Source organism: Papaver somniferum, chromosome 1 (genome assembly GCF_003573695.1).
Source record: "Papaver somniferum cultivar HN1 chromosome 1, ASM357369v1, whole genome shotgun sequence".
Taxonomy (NCBI): Eukaryota; Viridiplantae; Streptophyta; class Magnoliopsida; order Ranunculales; family Papaveraceae; genus Papaver; species Papaver somniferum.
In genome coordinates this window covers 112,706,481-112,719,696 of record NC_039358.1, presented here as the reverse complement: position 1 = coordinate 112,719,696, position 13,216 = coordinate 112,706,481, and the positions used below count along the sequence as shown (strand labels likewise).

At 37.3% G+C, this 13,216-nt stretch overlaps 2 protein-coding genes across 2 annotated transcripts; one reads left to right on the top strand and one right to left on the bottom strand.

Annotated features, from left to right (window-relative positions):
* The first annotated feature begins 3,087 nt into the window (after positions 1 to 3,087).
* Positions 3,088 to 9,859, top strand: LOC113296918. Its single transcript, XM_026545284.1, has 23 exons — positions 3,088 to 3,152; positions 3,310 to 3,368; positions 3,506 to 3,955; positions 4,068 to 4,318; positions 4,445 to 4,513; positions 4,711 to 4,845; positions 5,093 to 5,211; positions 5,306 to 5,611; positions 5,794 to 5,881; positions 5,990 to 6,095; positions 6,174 to 6,287; positions 6,469 to 6,632; positions 6,746 to 6,866; positions 7,086 to 7,310; positions 7,402 to 7,592; positions 7,721 to 7,888; positions 7,976 to 8,081; positions 8,271 to 8,408; positions 8,509 to 8,670; positions 8,757 to 8,954; positions 9,074 to 9,268; positions 9,356 to 9,427; positions 9,536 to 9,859. The coding sequence occupies exons 2-23, from the start codon at positions 3,321 to 3,323 to the stop codon at positions 9,686 to 9,688; spliced, it is 3,579 nt and encodes a 1,192-aa protein (XP_026401069.1). The 5' UTR covers positions 3,088 to 3,152; positions 3,310 to 3,320; the 3' UTR covers positions 9,689 to 9,859.
* Positions 9,860 to 9,988: 129 nt separating this feature from the next.
* On the bottom strand, positions 9,989 to 12,402 carry LOC113296927 (protein NRT1/ PTR FAMILY 5.10-like). The gene is made up of 3 exons (XM_026545296.1): positions 11,890 to 12,402; positions 11,120 to 11,685; positions 9,989 to 11,010 (listed from the first exon to the last, which is right to left on the bottom strand). Exons 1-3 carry the CDS (start codon positions 12,334 to 12,336, stop codon positions 10,170 to 10,172), a joined length of 1,854 nt encoding a protein of 617 aa, XP_026401081.1. The 5' UTR covers positions 12,337 to 12,402; the 3' UTR covers positions 9,989 to 10,169.
* Between the last annotated feature and the right edge of the window lie 814 nt (positions 12,403 to 13,216).

Below are 13,216 nucleotides of genomic sequence, written 5' to 3'. Positions count from 1 at the left end.
ACAATTAGTACGATATTAAAAATTAACCAACGTCAAGGCCCGTATCGTCAAGGCCTAGTTAAAGTTAAATCACAGAAAGAAAGGGCCGCAAACCGCAACGACCTTACAAGTGAAGAGTCATTTTGTTGGGACAACGAGGAGTCATTTAACGGTGAGCTAAGTTTGTTATGATTATTTCTTTTTTCCTTTTGGTGTTTTGTTTTTGATACTTTTGGTGTTTTGTTTTTGATACTTTCGGTGTTTTGTTTTTTTTTTTGAAGGGGAAAAACCAACAAAACAACAAAGCTAAGTAGCAGGAGAAGACTCACACAAGATGTGAGGGATACACGAAGGAGAGGTGGGTAACCACTTCATAGAGTGGTTATGTTCTACAACATAAGCTGCTAAGGAGTGAGCCATACTATTGGCATCCTTTTTGATAAAATTAAATTCGCAAGAGGTGAAAAAAATTAGCTTTTCCTTAACTCTGGATATAGTATTCTTGATCCGCCAGGGAGTAGGTGAATGCTGATATCGCAGAGAGTTTATCACAGTGAGAGAGTCTCCTTCGAAAATGATTTGACGTAACCCAATACTGATGGCCAGTTCAATACTCAACAAAGCACCATTAGGTTCTGCTTCTACAAGAGAGCTGAATTCTAGAACTCTTGTTTGACACCCTTCAACTTTAGACTGAAAGTTTCTGGCAACAGCAGCACAAGCATGGCCTTTAGAGCCAGCTGCACCATCAAAGTTAATCTTCGTTGTAAATTGAGATGGAGGCACCCACGTACATGCAACGGAGTTTAACAGGTCTTGTTCAGTTGGCAAGGTCAGGGTATTCAGTTCACAGGAGTTCAGGTTATACCAGTAAGCGGCATCCTGTAACATCTTCTCCATATGAATTTTGCTTTTATTGAAGATGACATCATTCCTAGTTTTCCAGGTAACCCACATCAGGCATGCTCCCCATTTAAGCCTATCCAAATCTCCTCCTTCAAGTAACCACTTCTTAACATAATGAAGCATTGGGTAACTGGGCAGTATAGGAATAGGTGTTCGATGTACTCAATAGCCCCATTACATAGCCTGCATTCAGCATTTGCATCCTTCCAGTAATGCATGAATTTGCTTCCCACTGCTAAACCATTGTTCAGAAGTCTCCACATGAAGATATGAATTTTAGGTGTTAGAACTTTTACCTGCCAGAATTTTTTCCAAGGGAATTCTTCAATATTACCAGCATTTGACAAGGAAGGAAATCCGTTTCGCAGCGCTTTCATAAAGGACTTGGCAGAGAAACTCCCATTTGGGTGTTTTTTTTGTGTGTTTTTTTGGAAATCACATTTCAATACATTCAAACCAAAATAGTGATTACATGATTGCTTACAAGATTATCAAAAGCACGGAAATACAAGATAATCAAAACCCAAATACAAATGATGACACCAATTGCAAATACATCGCCAAGAGAAAGAGCCATGCACCGCAAAGATATCCAATTTTTGTACCAGTAGTATTGAAGAATAATGCTGTGAACCAGAATCAACTCCGACCATTTGAAATAATTATCTTCTTCAATAAGAGATGCTCCAATTAAAATGGAGTAATTTTCCCCAAATCTTGTAGATCCAAACGAATCCGGATGTCCTAAATCCCTCTTGTTGAAGACGAATCCAAAGCGAATCCGAGCAGATCATAGATGTTCGATGAATCGAGAATAGCAAGCCAAGAAACATCATGGAGATTTGAGAGAAACGCTATTAGAGCGAAGAGAAAATCGTCCTAAAGACGAAGAAAAGATCGCCCAAATGGCGAAGAAATGTGTCCATAGATACCAAAAACAACAAAAACAAAACCTAAAACTACAAATCAGACTATTTTTATTCATAAAAAACTAAATATCCTTGCTCAGATCTAGTCCAAATGGACTAAATCCGAGCAAGAAGAAGAAGAAGTTCTAGACTTTTTTTTCTTCTCTTTTTTCTATAGGAGAGAGGAGAGAAGAAGAGGAGAGCCCCATTTGGGTGTTTGGAGTTTTGTTTTTGATATAAAAATGACAACCAAACAAATGGCTAATGGCTTTTGAGCTTATGACAATACTTTCAAAGTAATCTGCACATGCAATCGTGGGAACATCGGTATGCCACGTAAATATAATCACTAGAAGATGTATGTACATGCCTATGAGAAAAGTGAGCAACTTTTGTGTCAAGGGAATCAAATTTCATGTGCCTACGGATTGGAACCATGAAAAATTGTATAAAATCAAATGTCGGTACAATCCGTAAATGAAATGATACAATTTGTATCGTATACCGATTCGCAACACACAAGTAGCAAGACAAATAGCTGCATAGCAAATAGCCATTTTTTGTTCTACATTTCTTTTGTCCAACAAACATTTTCCATTTATCTAATTCACGTCCACAAGTCATCTCAATCAAATTACCCAATACGGGAGAATTTATACAATGCATAGAGTATACACTTTGGAACTACTTCGCTAGCTAAGTTCCCAAGGACTTTAATGAATCAGCATTCATAGTATTTCTTCTGTTATTCTCCCAAATAAGAACCATAAAGGCATGCAAATTGCAAAATAAAGTTTTCCTGTTTTACACTCCTTAAAACCTCCAAGAGAATCAACCATCTCCATTTTAGAAAAAGTGATAGCACTTTAAAAAATAAGTTGGTGTAGTGTAAAGTCTTAATAGTGATAGACACGATCACCTAGACTCAATACCTTTATAGGTCTAAACCGTCGCAAAGAATCCGTGTACGGTGTACCCGTATCCGCGTCCTCGTATCTGCATTGTGTGTTTGCAGTGTAAAACTATTAGCAATTCCCAAATTATTAGGTGCAAAACGATTTATGAGCATATATACATACGTTCAGTGTCATTCACTTCATTAAACCGTTACAAAACCTCCCCCACTATTTTCTCACTTGCCACCAGCCCACCATCAAAATATCCCGTTACACATCACCTTAACGTGTCCTTTCTTTTCGGACTTCATTTTAATTCTGTTAACTTCTGTCCTTCAGTTGTAATTAATTAAAAAAAGATTTGAAAATCATAAAATCACACTTAAAAGAGGGAAAAAATGGAAAGAATTCGAAGAATTTCCAGAGATAATACAGACAAGGGTTTTTTTCTTTTCTTTTTGGGGTAATGTGAAGACGATCATTCTCTGAACCCAACTTATATTATTTCTCTCTGACTTAAGTAATATCGATTACTTAATCACTAAGTACTACTCCTTCAATTTCATTTTCTTGCAAATTTCTGAGGGTTTTCTTTTTGTTCTTTATATGATTCTTGGAAGAAGAAGAGAAGATGTTTACAGAAGGACTTGACAGGAATTCTGTCAATTGGATCAAACAGGTGAGAAATTGACAAAACCCCTTTTTTTATTTTTTGTTCTCGTAATCAAAAGACTAAATTTTTATTTATTTGTGTTAGTTTCTTGTAATTTTTTTATAATTGCCATCTACTGTGTTTCTTGGGTCGAAATGAAACAGAGAGGAAGTCCAGTAATGCAAAACCAGAGAATCCAAATCAATGGTAGTAGAAGATTTGAATTGCCATCTACTGCGAAGTTTAGTAGTGGGCATTTTCCATCTGGTATAATTCCACTTTCTAGCAGTGGTGGTGTTAGAGATTCTGGGTCTGACATGGATACGGACTCTGACACGGAAAATTGTACGACTAGCGGCAGTGTGTATCATGATTTTAAGGAAACATTTAAGAATAATCAGAAAAGGAAAAATGGTGGGTGTTATTGGAAGAGTGGAGGTACAGAGGAGGAGGAACAATGGTCTGATTCTATTTTAAGCTCTGAGTTTGGTTCTACACAAGTGGGTAGTAACAATGTGGATTTGCCTTCAAGAGGGGGAATTTATTCAGAGAGTTGCTACTCTTCTTCTTCTCCAGTTCATTCAAGGCCTAAATTCGAAAAATTCATCGAAAAGGTAACATTTTTCTTCTCATTTCGGTTCGATTGATTTAGTTAGTGACTTTGTGCGTTTAGTGGTCTAGATTTTTCTTTGGTAAGATGCTTAGTTCGTTAGTGTCTGTAACCAGGACTTCCATGTAAAAGGCATACCCAATAAGATTTACGCCGATCGAGTTCCTAATGCACCTCCAATTTCTGATCCTTGTCGTGAAGTCTATGAGGGAGTAGTGCAAAATGATTCGTCTAGGACTCGGTTTACTGCAGATTCAGACTGCTTCTCCATTAAAAAGTTGCAATCTACGTCCACTGATATTATGTCTGGAATGGCCTCTCCCTCTCGGGTTACCGCTGGAAGCCAGTGTTGTGATCCGCTTGAAAGGTTTAGTATTTCTAGACTTGTTTATTACAAAAAAATATTTTGTGAATGAAAATCTGGGAAGAATGCACATCACATACACTTACAAATGGTTTTTGTGTGAATTTGGTGGAAATGGTAATCTCACAGGACTAGTACTGAGGTGGAAGCTGCTTCATCTAGGGGTTTGCCAGCCCGCCTTCCCACATTCCATGCAAGGTAAATAATGACCAGATATCTTCACGGATTTCGTTACAGTTGATGATGAATATTTTATAGCTGCTATTCATTCCCAGTCTCTTGTCTAACCTCATCTAACTGGTACTAGTCTAAGGTGCACATTGATATACTTTAGTTTCATCATTGTCACTATCATATTATCAGCTATTCTTATGTTCCTGGTGAACATTATACAGTGCTCTAGGACCATGGTATGCAGTGATTTCATATGATGCATGTGTTCGGCTCTGCCTTCGTGCCTGGGCTATGGGTTGCACAGAAGCTCCTGTCTTTTTAGACAATGAATGTACACTTTTGCGTAGAGCATTCGGGTAAGTTCAGTCTATTTTGTGCTCTTGAGTTACTGAAGCTGTGATTATACTCTACAGGAATTTTGGCCTTTTTCATTGGTGCAAATTTGTTTGCTCTGATTTTTTGATGTATACCTTTAGTTCACTAGGTTTTGCTGTTCCAGTTATCCTCTGCTTGCTTATTTATATGCTTGTGGATGCAATTGCAAGCTCTACACCAGAGGTGACAGGTGTGACTAATTTTTCTCCTTTTATTTCTTGATTATAGCTTGCAACATGTGTTGTTACAACCAGAAGAAGAATTATTGGCTATACGGTCATCCACTCCTAGCATTAAGGGGTCAGCCTTTAAGCCTAAGAAAACCATTGGCAGGGTTAAGGTGCAAGGTACTGTTGTTTCTTTTCCTCGCACATTGTATCTCATTGTACCAATGTTTCTGTGGAATCATAAGTTTTTCCTAAATTGTTGTTTGTTTCGCAGTTCGGAAAGTGAAAATGGATTTGGATTCACCCAACGGATGTAGTTTTTCATCCCTTCGTCCCACAAAGATAAAAGTGGAAGCCCTTAGACATCGCTTGTCTAATCTACGGTCAACATTTTCTTCTGGATGGCAAGCAATTCGGAGGGTTCGTGTACAACCTCAAGTACCTGCTAGTGGCTCTTTCTCAAGATATAGTTTAGCATATTTGCACGCTAGTGGTCAGTACATAAAACAAGTATCTGGACTTCTTAAAATTGGTGGGACAACTTTGCGCAGTAGGTCAGAACCATATGAAGTAGTGCAAGGTATTCTTGTGTTTCAAGCTGAAATATTAATCATAAATTATCTTAAACTCATAAAGGACCAAGTAGTGGATGGGTTACATATATATAATGGACTGACAATAATCTTTATACAACTTCTTATATTCTAGCTCTAGCTTGGTATATAATGTTTAACTATAAGTGATTTTGGTAATTGTTGACAGAGACATACACCTGCATTTTGAGATTGAAAAGTTCAAATGATGACGAGACAGTTCGTATGCAACCAGGATCTGGTGAAACACATTTATTGTACATATCAATTTGCTGTTTTTGTATTGCCTATTCTCCAGTAATATCCAAGCTAGTAGTAAAAGTTATTTGATTTACAATTTATTTCCCTTTTTTCTGGAAATACAGTTTTCCAGATAGTGCAGGAGATGATCTTTTTCTTGAAGTCCAGGATTCCAAGGGAAAATACTGCGGCCGTGTCGTTGCTCAGATGGCTACTTTTATGGAGGAGCTGGTAATATTCCTAGTGAGATTTTTTAAATGTTGAGAGTAAATTATTGAACTCGAGGCTAACATGTCAGTTATACTTCAGGGTGACAAGGTTCGCTGGTTGCCTTTTTACCGTGAACCAGAGCATGAGCTTGTTGGCAGAATACAACTGTGCATAAACTATTCTACCAGTATAAATGAAAATGTTCATCTTAAGGTACAAAATTCTCCATCCTCTACTTAAAAAATCTTGTTAAACATCTGCATTAGTGTTTCCAAGCCGTGCTTATCTTTTATGCTAATTGAATCTTGCATAGCAAAGACTTATGGTGAAACATATTGGAAAATTTTATCTTTATCTAATGGTTAATATGTTAATCCTTTGGCGCTGTTCCTAGTGTGGCTCAGTTGCGGAAACTGTAGCCTATGACTTCGTTTTAGAAGTTGCGATGAAAGCTCAGCATTTTCAGCAAAGAAATCTGGTCTTGCATGGGGAATGGAAGTGGTTACTTACTGAATTTGCATCTTATTATGGGGTTTCAGATGCATATGTTAAGCTAAGGTATTGAAGTTTATTTTTACTATCGTCCTTTCCTCATCTGCGATCTATATGAAAGGTTTTCTACTTCACGATTTTGTTTACTAACTTGCTTTGAAATTATAATTTCATGATAGATACCTTTCGTACGTTATGGATGTGGCTACGCCTACGGCTGATTGCCTCATCTTAGTGTATGATTTATTATTTCCAGTAAAAATGAAGGGCAGTGCTAAAAGCACTTTAAGTCATCAAGAGGTAAATACTCTATATATTCATTTATTTTTTTTGTGAATTAGTCTGGTACTAGTTTTCTATTCTGATGTGTCTAGTGAATATAATTTTATTTTTATCTTGTGGACTACCACGCAGATTGGTCGTTTTTTATTCTATGGTACCACCCTTTAGACACTAGTCGTCAATATATTGTTTTAACTCATACAGCATGATACTTATCTCGAGTGACTAAATGACCAGAATCGCATCTTAGGAGAAATTGAGGATCAACTTGGACAGATTCTTTCTCTTGCTTTCGAGAATTACAAGGCATTAGATGAGGCGTCATTATCAGGAATGCTGGATGTTTTTCGGCCTGCTACTGGATCTCCAGCTCCCGCTTTAGCACCTGCTGTAAAGCTTTACAGTCTCCTTCATGATATAGTATCGCCTGATGCACAGTCAAAGCTATGCAGCTATTTCCAGGTGAAGAGTGGAATATTTATTTTAAAACTCATACCATGTTGTTCCATCCTTCAGTTTCTTCATGCTGACTAAGACCTTAAGTCTCTCGTAGGTTGCAGCTAAAAAGAGATCAAGAAGGCACTTGGCTGAGACGGATGAGTTCATAACCAGCAATGGTGAAGGAACATTAATGGATGTTGTTACTTTTTCTTCTGCTTATCAGAAGATGAAATCTCTGTGTTTGAATATCAGAAATGAAATTTTTACTGATATAGAAATCCACAATCAGCATCTTCTTCCCAGGTAAAGATATACGGGGCATTAGCATTTTTCTTCTTCTCGCACTATCTTGTGGAGTCTTGGTTTAGTACATTTCACATTTTATATTTCAAACTTATTATTGACAGAAAACATGGTATCATTTTTTGCAGCTTTATAGACCTTCCAAATATTTCCTCATCCATATATAGTGTGGAGCTTTGCACTAGATTGCGTGCATTCCTTGCTGCGTGTCCCCCTGACAGTCCCTCATCTTCTGTAACAGAGCTTGTTATTGCAACTGCTGATTTGCAGAAGGATCTCATTAGTTGGAATATTAAGTAGGTCGCTTTATGATTTTTTATATTTTACTTGCTTAGAATTTTGGTTAATAATCCATACCTTATCTTTCTTTCAACATTTTCCAGTCAAGTCAAAGGAGGTGTTGATGCGAAAGAGTTGTTCCACTCATACATCATGTCGTGGATCCAAGATAAACGTCTGTCCCTGCTTGAATCCTGCAAATTAGACAAGGTGTGAACTTATTTTGAGTTTAATTCGTACGATATGTATTAGACAAGACCTGGTGCCTCATATAAATCATATATTTGTGGGGATCAAAGTAGAGACTAAACATTGGAGCACTGCTTAATATGTGCAATTGTTTTTGTTTATCGATTTACTTTCTGCGCATGTGAATTTTGAAATTGTATGGATATGCAGGTAAAATGGTCAGGGGTCAGAACACAGCATTCTACAACTCCATTTGTGGATGATATGTATGACCGTCTCAAAGAGACCTTAAATGAGTACGAAATCATCCTTTGTCGCTGGCCGGAGTACACTTTTGTCCTAGAGAATGTAAGAGATGCATTATTCCAGTTACCTGATTTGATAAATTAATTTTGTTAGGTATATGTATCTTACGGTTTTAATTTAATAATCTGTATTGTACATCTAGGCCATTGCGGATGCTGAAAAAGCTCTGATGGAAGCTTTGGACAAGCAGTATGCAGATGTTTTATCACCATTGAGAGAGAACATGACGCATAAGAATTTCGGCCTTAAATATGTTCAGAAGCTTGCCAACCGATCTGCATGCATCTACGAAGTCCCTGGAGAAGTAACCTTTTTCCTTCTTAGGTTATTATGTTATTTTTTTATGAATTCTGGAATTCCAGCCTTGACATACTTCCATTGCTTTTTCAGCTGGGAGTTTTTATGAATTCTTTAAAGAGAATGCTAGATATGCTGTGCCCCAGAATTGAAACCCAGCTGAAATCATGTTCTTGTATTCTTACTGGGGGGAGTACAGTTCCCGCGGAGCGTCTAAGTGAAATAACGGTAATGCTAAGATCTAAGTTCAGGAGCTACCTGCAGGCCATTGTTGAGAAGCTCGGAGAGAATGTGAGTCCACTGTACTGTATTTTCAAGAAACACTCACGTGCTCGATACAATTAGCGTTCTTGTATGCTAACTATTGTGGTTCTAAGCTCAACATTTCTTTTTTCGGATGGTACCAACAGACAAAGGTGCAGAATGTAACAAAGCTAAAGAAGATCCTCCAGGAGTTCAAGGAAACAGTGACAGAATCAGATGTTCGAAGTAGAATCCAGCCCTTGAAGGATCAGCTCACTAAGACCATAGATCATCTTCACAGTGTCTTTGAAACTCATTTATTTGTGGACATCTGCCGAGGATATTGGGATCGGATGGGACAAGTTAGTTACTTTTGGTTTCTTCTTAGTATACGTTGCAATTTTCATTGTCATTGTATCACTAAATTGGGTTTTGCTATTTCGTTGCAGGACGTCTTGAGTTTCTTAGATAACAGAAAAGAGAACAGAGCCTGTTATAAAGGTGCACGCGTTGCAGTTTCTGTGAGTGACAATCTTTTTTGAGATATTTATCATTAGTCTGAAGTATAGGCCTATTTTCCATGTTAATACTAGTTCTTACTCTTTCTGGTGTTGGCTTGGTATTTGCAGATATTGGATGACATTTTTGCATCTCAGATGCAACAGTTGCTTGGAAATGCACTTCAAGAGAAAGACTTGGCGCCACCCAGATCGATCATGGAAGTGCGGTCAGTGCTATGCAAGGATACAGTGAATCACAAGGGCAACAATTACTACTACTAGTTATGATATGGGTTTGTATGTACATATACAAGACTGAATTACACGAAATCCACTTCGAGCAGCATGAAATTAAGAAATGAGATCACTAAGAAAGATTGTACAGCTACAAGATCAATTTTTAAGGCGTCTCCTTATTGATGGCAGGCAAACAAGAGCGGAAGCTTGTGCACATGTTGAAGAACAAGCTATATCGATTTTGTATAGGATAGAGTTTAGTCAATTTCACAAGTTTGCCTCTTCTGGTATTTTTATTTTGTTCCAAGATGATGCAAACTTTCTTCTTATATTTTGACACGCAAATGCGTACGAGAGAAACTTTCGTTCCTCATATCACTAATATATATATATTCTATCCCCAATTTTGCAACAGTTTAATGTTATTTATACCTTGGTGACCAAAGAGATAATACACACTTGGACATCACAAATATGCTACTGTACATTGACCACTGTACAAGGAGTTACTGTATTATTTCGCTTTTCAATCTACTGGTTCTATAAGATGCCCCTGCATCTGAAGCTCACCTTTTACAGTCTTATAGATATAAGATTTTGAAATATATATGAAGACAACCAGCTGGAATGTACTAAATCCGGCGAGAAGCCAGTAAAAGTAATCCACATGTGCCCTGTTAAGGTTGTCAGAGAACCAGTTATAATGCCCACTCCTGCTAGTTAAGTTATGAATGATGGAAATGAAGAACCCACTTAGCAAGTGGCCTGTGCCTATGATGCTTGAGAAGAGGCAGAGACCCACAGTTCGTAACTCATTCGGCACTTGATCATAAAAAAACTCTTGTAACCCAACAATAGTGAATACATCAGCAATACCGAACAAGATGTATTGAGGAGCCAACCACCAGATACTCATAGGAACTGTTACTTGAGGCATGTCAATCAATCCGGACTGCAGAGCAATCTGAAGCCTTCTCCTCTCAACTGTAGCTGCAACTAGCATGGTTGTTGTATGTAGGAAAATGCCACAACCAATTCTTTGAAGCATTGTTATACCGTTAGGTTTACCTGTAATAGTTCTAGCCAGAGGAACAAAAACGCCGTCGTAAATTGCAACAAAAATTACAATAAAGACACTCTCGAAGATTTGAATTGACGCAGATGGTATCTGGAAGCCTGCTCCTATTTTTCTGTCCATTGTTTTTCCTTGTTTAACGCCAAAAGTTGAAGACTGGGCATTAATAATTGCATATATTAAACATGTAATCCATATTGGTACTAATCTTACTACAGCCTTTGCCTCTTCAACCTGACTAACAGTGCATGAGCTGCTATTGGAACTGTTAATCAACGCTTTATCCAAAAACCTGCACAATAGATTATATCAGTATAAAGAATAAAGTCAATAAACATATGTATGGGAAGCAACCTACACAGTAGATTATATCGGGTTTCTGGAACGATTCGTCCACTTACTTGAAGTGGTTCGCTCCAAGATGCATACTGCGGGGAATCATAACTGTCTCCTCCTGAATAGTATTGGAGGACGAGGAGGATTTTCTCCAATTTTTGGCAGCTGCAACGAATACTCTCGCTATTCTGATTAATGGATTCTGCTTCTCCTCGTTCACACTATAGCGATAAGATTTTGTTCGGAGCAGGAAAACAACTATTGCTGCTGCCATTACAATGCACGGAATGCCAAATCCCAGACTCCATCCCATATTATCTTGTATGTAGTTCAAGGTCAAGTGAGAAATGCTACTACCAAAACATAATCCGAAGAACCACCAATTGAAGAATGAGCTCTTGGATTTGCATTCTTTAGGGTCTCGTCCCTCAAACTGATCAGCCCCAAAAGCTTGTGCGCATGACTTGCACCCAGCTCTTGCAATTGCCATAAGATACAATGAGAAAAAGAAGAAGATGACTTTGAAAGAAGACGGAGAACTGGAAGAGATAACGTTCTGGTCGTTGTTGTAATTCAGAAAAGTTATATGATCAAAAGGAAGCATAACCGATAGAGTTAACAATCCAAGCCCCTACCATTCCAAAATATGCTCTATAGTCAGTATGTGACATAATACAAATTACACACACAGATAATAAATCTTATACAGTTCGAAGTTACTAAGTTCTACAACAATATGGTTCTGTTATTCAAATTGTTCAATTTGAAGTTTGCCCATGACATTGCAATACCAAAAAAATAAAAATAAAAATAAAATAGAAATAGTGAGAATTACCAATATGTAAATGGCAGAAGAGAATAAGATGGTCCGAAATCGACCGAGATATGTGTCTGCAACAAAGGCGCCCAGAAGAGGCAGCATCGCCATAACTCCGCTCCAAACATTTATGTTTTCAGCAGCTGTTACCGTGGATTGGCCTAACGGACCGGTGAGATAAGATATGAGGTTCGAAGAGATTCCCCAATAAGTAAAGCTATCTGCAACATCGATTACAATTATAAAATAAGCTGATTTCCATCCTCCATATTTTGATCTGTCCAACACTCTTTCTCCTTTGTAATCAACCACCCCATCAACGGCATCACTGATACCAATGTCTCTGTTTCCTCCATGATCATCACTACTTCTACTGCTGCTAGCACTAGAACTGGTTGTTATTAGCAGAGGTACTTCGTAATCATGTTCACCATTCTCATCAACAGAACATGATGAAACAGCCATTAGCCTTTATGAGTCTTGATGAATCTTGATTTATGGTGAGAGAAACAATCAACTCTGTGTACAGTGGATATATTAATGATTTGTTTTTCTTTATATCCCATTATTGGACAATAAGTAGTTGGTGTCGGTCAACTTGGTGGACAGGATTTCTTAATTGAAAAATACTTTAACCCCCTACTATATGGCCTATTATATGGGTTCAATTTCAATATATAGAAAGCCAATAAAATGGATCATTCACTATCAACTCCATTCTTTCATATTTGGATGTTTCTAGGCCCAAAATTTTTAATTTTGGGACCAGATTTTGAAATTTTATAAGAAGTTGACGTCATCAGTAAATAACAAATATCATAACTAGCCCTCCGGATATATACCTTGTTTAGACACCGAAATCAGTTTCATTTCTTCATTTCTCTTTCATAAACTTCCAGAGCTCCTCCGATTTTTTTTTTGGATTATTCTTCTCCTTCATGAAACGATCTACAGATCCATATTGATTTGAGGTAATTAGGTTTAGCAGCTACGAATTCAATTTTAATCATGAATTAGTCTACCGGTTCGATTCAATCAATCAATTTTGAATTTAGGTTTCATTTGTTCAAAGCTATTTCAGGTAAGGTCTTCGATTTGAAATAGGTTTTCGTCATTCTTTGTCCTCCATTCTTAGTTTGATTAGGTTTTGATTCTTTATTTTTGATTGTATCTATTCAGATATGGTGAGAAGAATAAGAGATTTTTCTTAAATCAGTAGATTCTCGTATTTTGAATCTACGTACGTTTTGATTGTGTTGTTTTAGTTGATTGATTTTTTATTTCGATTTTGATTTTCTAGGGTTAATATTTGATAATTCATTTTTTTTGTTGTCCTTTGATCTCT

Coding starts and splice junctions, on each gene's coding strand:
- LOC113296927 (XM_026545296.1), bottom strand. CDS start 12,336: ATGGCTGTTTCATCATGTTCTGTTGATGAGAATGGTGAACATGATTAC. Junction 11,686..11,889: donor CTTCTGCCATTTACATATTG/GTAATTCTCACT, acceptor TTGGAATGGTAG/GGGCTTGGATTGTTAACTCT. Junction 11,011..11,119: donor CTTGGAGCGAACCACTTCAA/GTAAGTGGACGA, acceptor TCTATTGTGCAG/GTTTTTGGATAAAGCGTTGA.
- LOC113296918 (XM_026545284.1), top strand. CDS start 3,321: ATGTTTACAGAAGGACTTGACAGGAATTCTGTCAATTGGATCAAACAG. Junction 3,956..4,067: donor TCGAAAAATTCATCGAAAAG/GTAACATTTTTC, acceptor GTCTGTAACCAG/GACTTCCATGTAAAAGGCAT. Junction 5,212..5,305: donor TGGCAGGGTTAAGGTGCAAG/GTACTGTTGTTT, acceptor TTTGTTTCGCAG/TTCGGAAAGTGAAAATGGAT.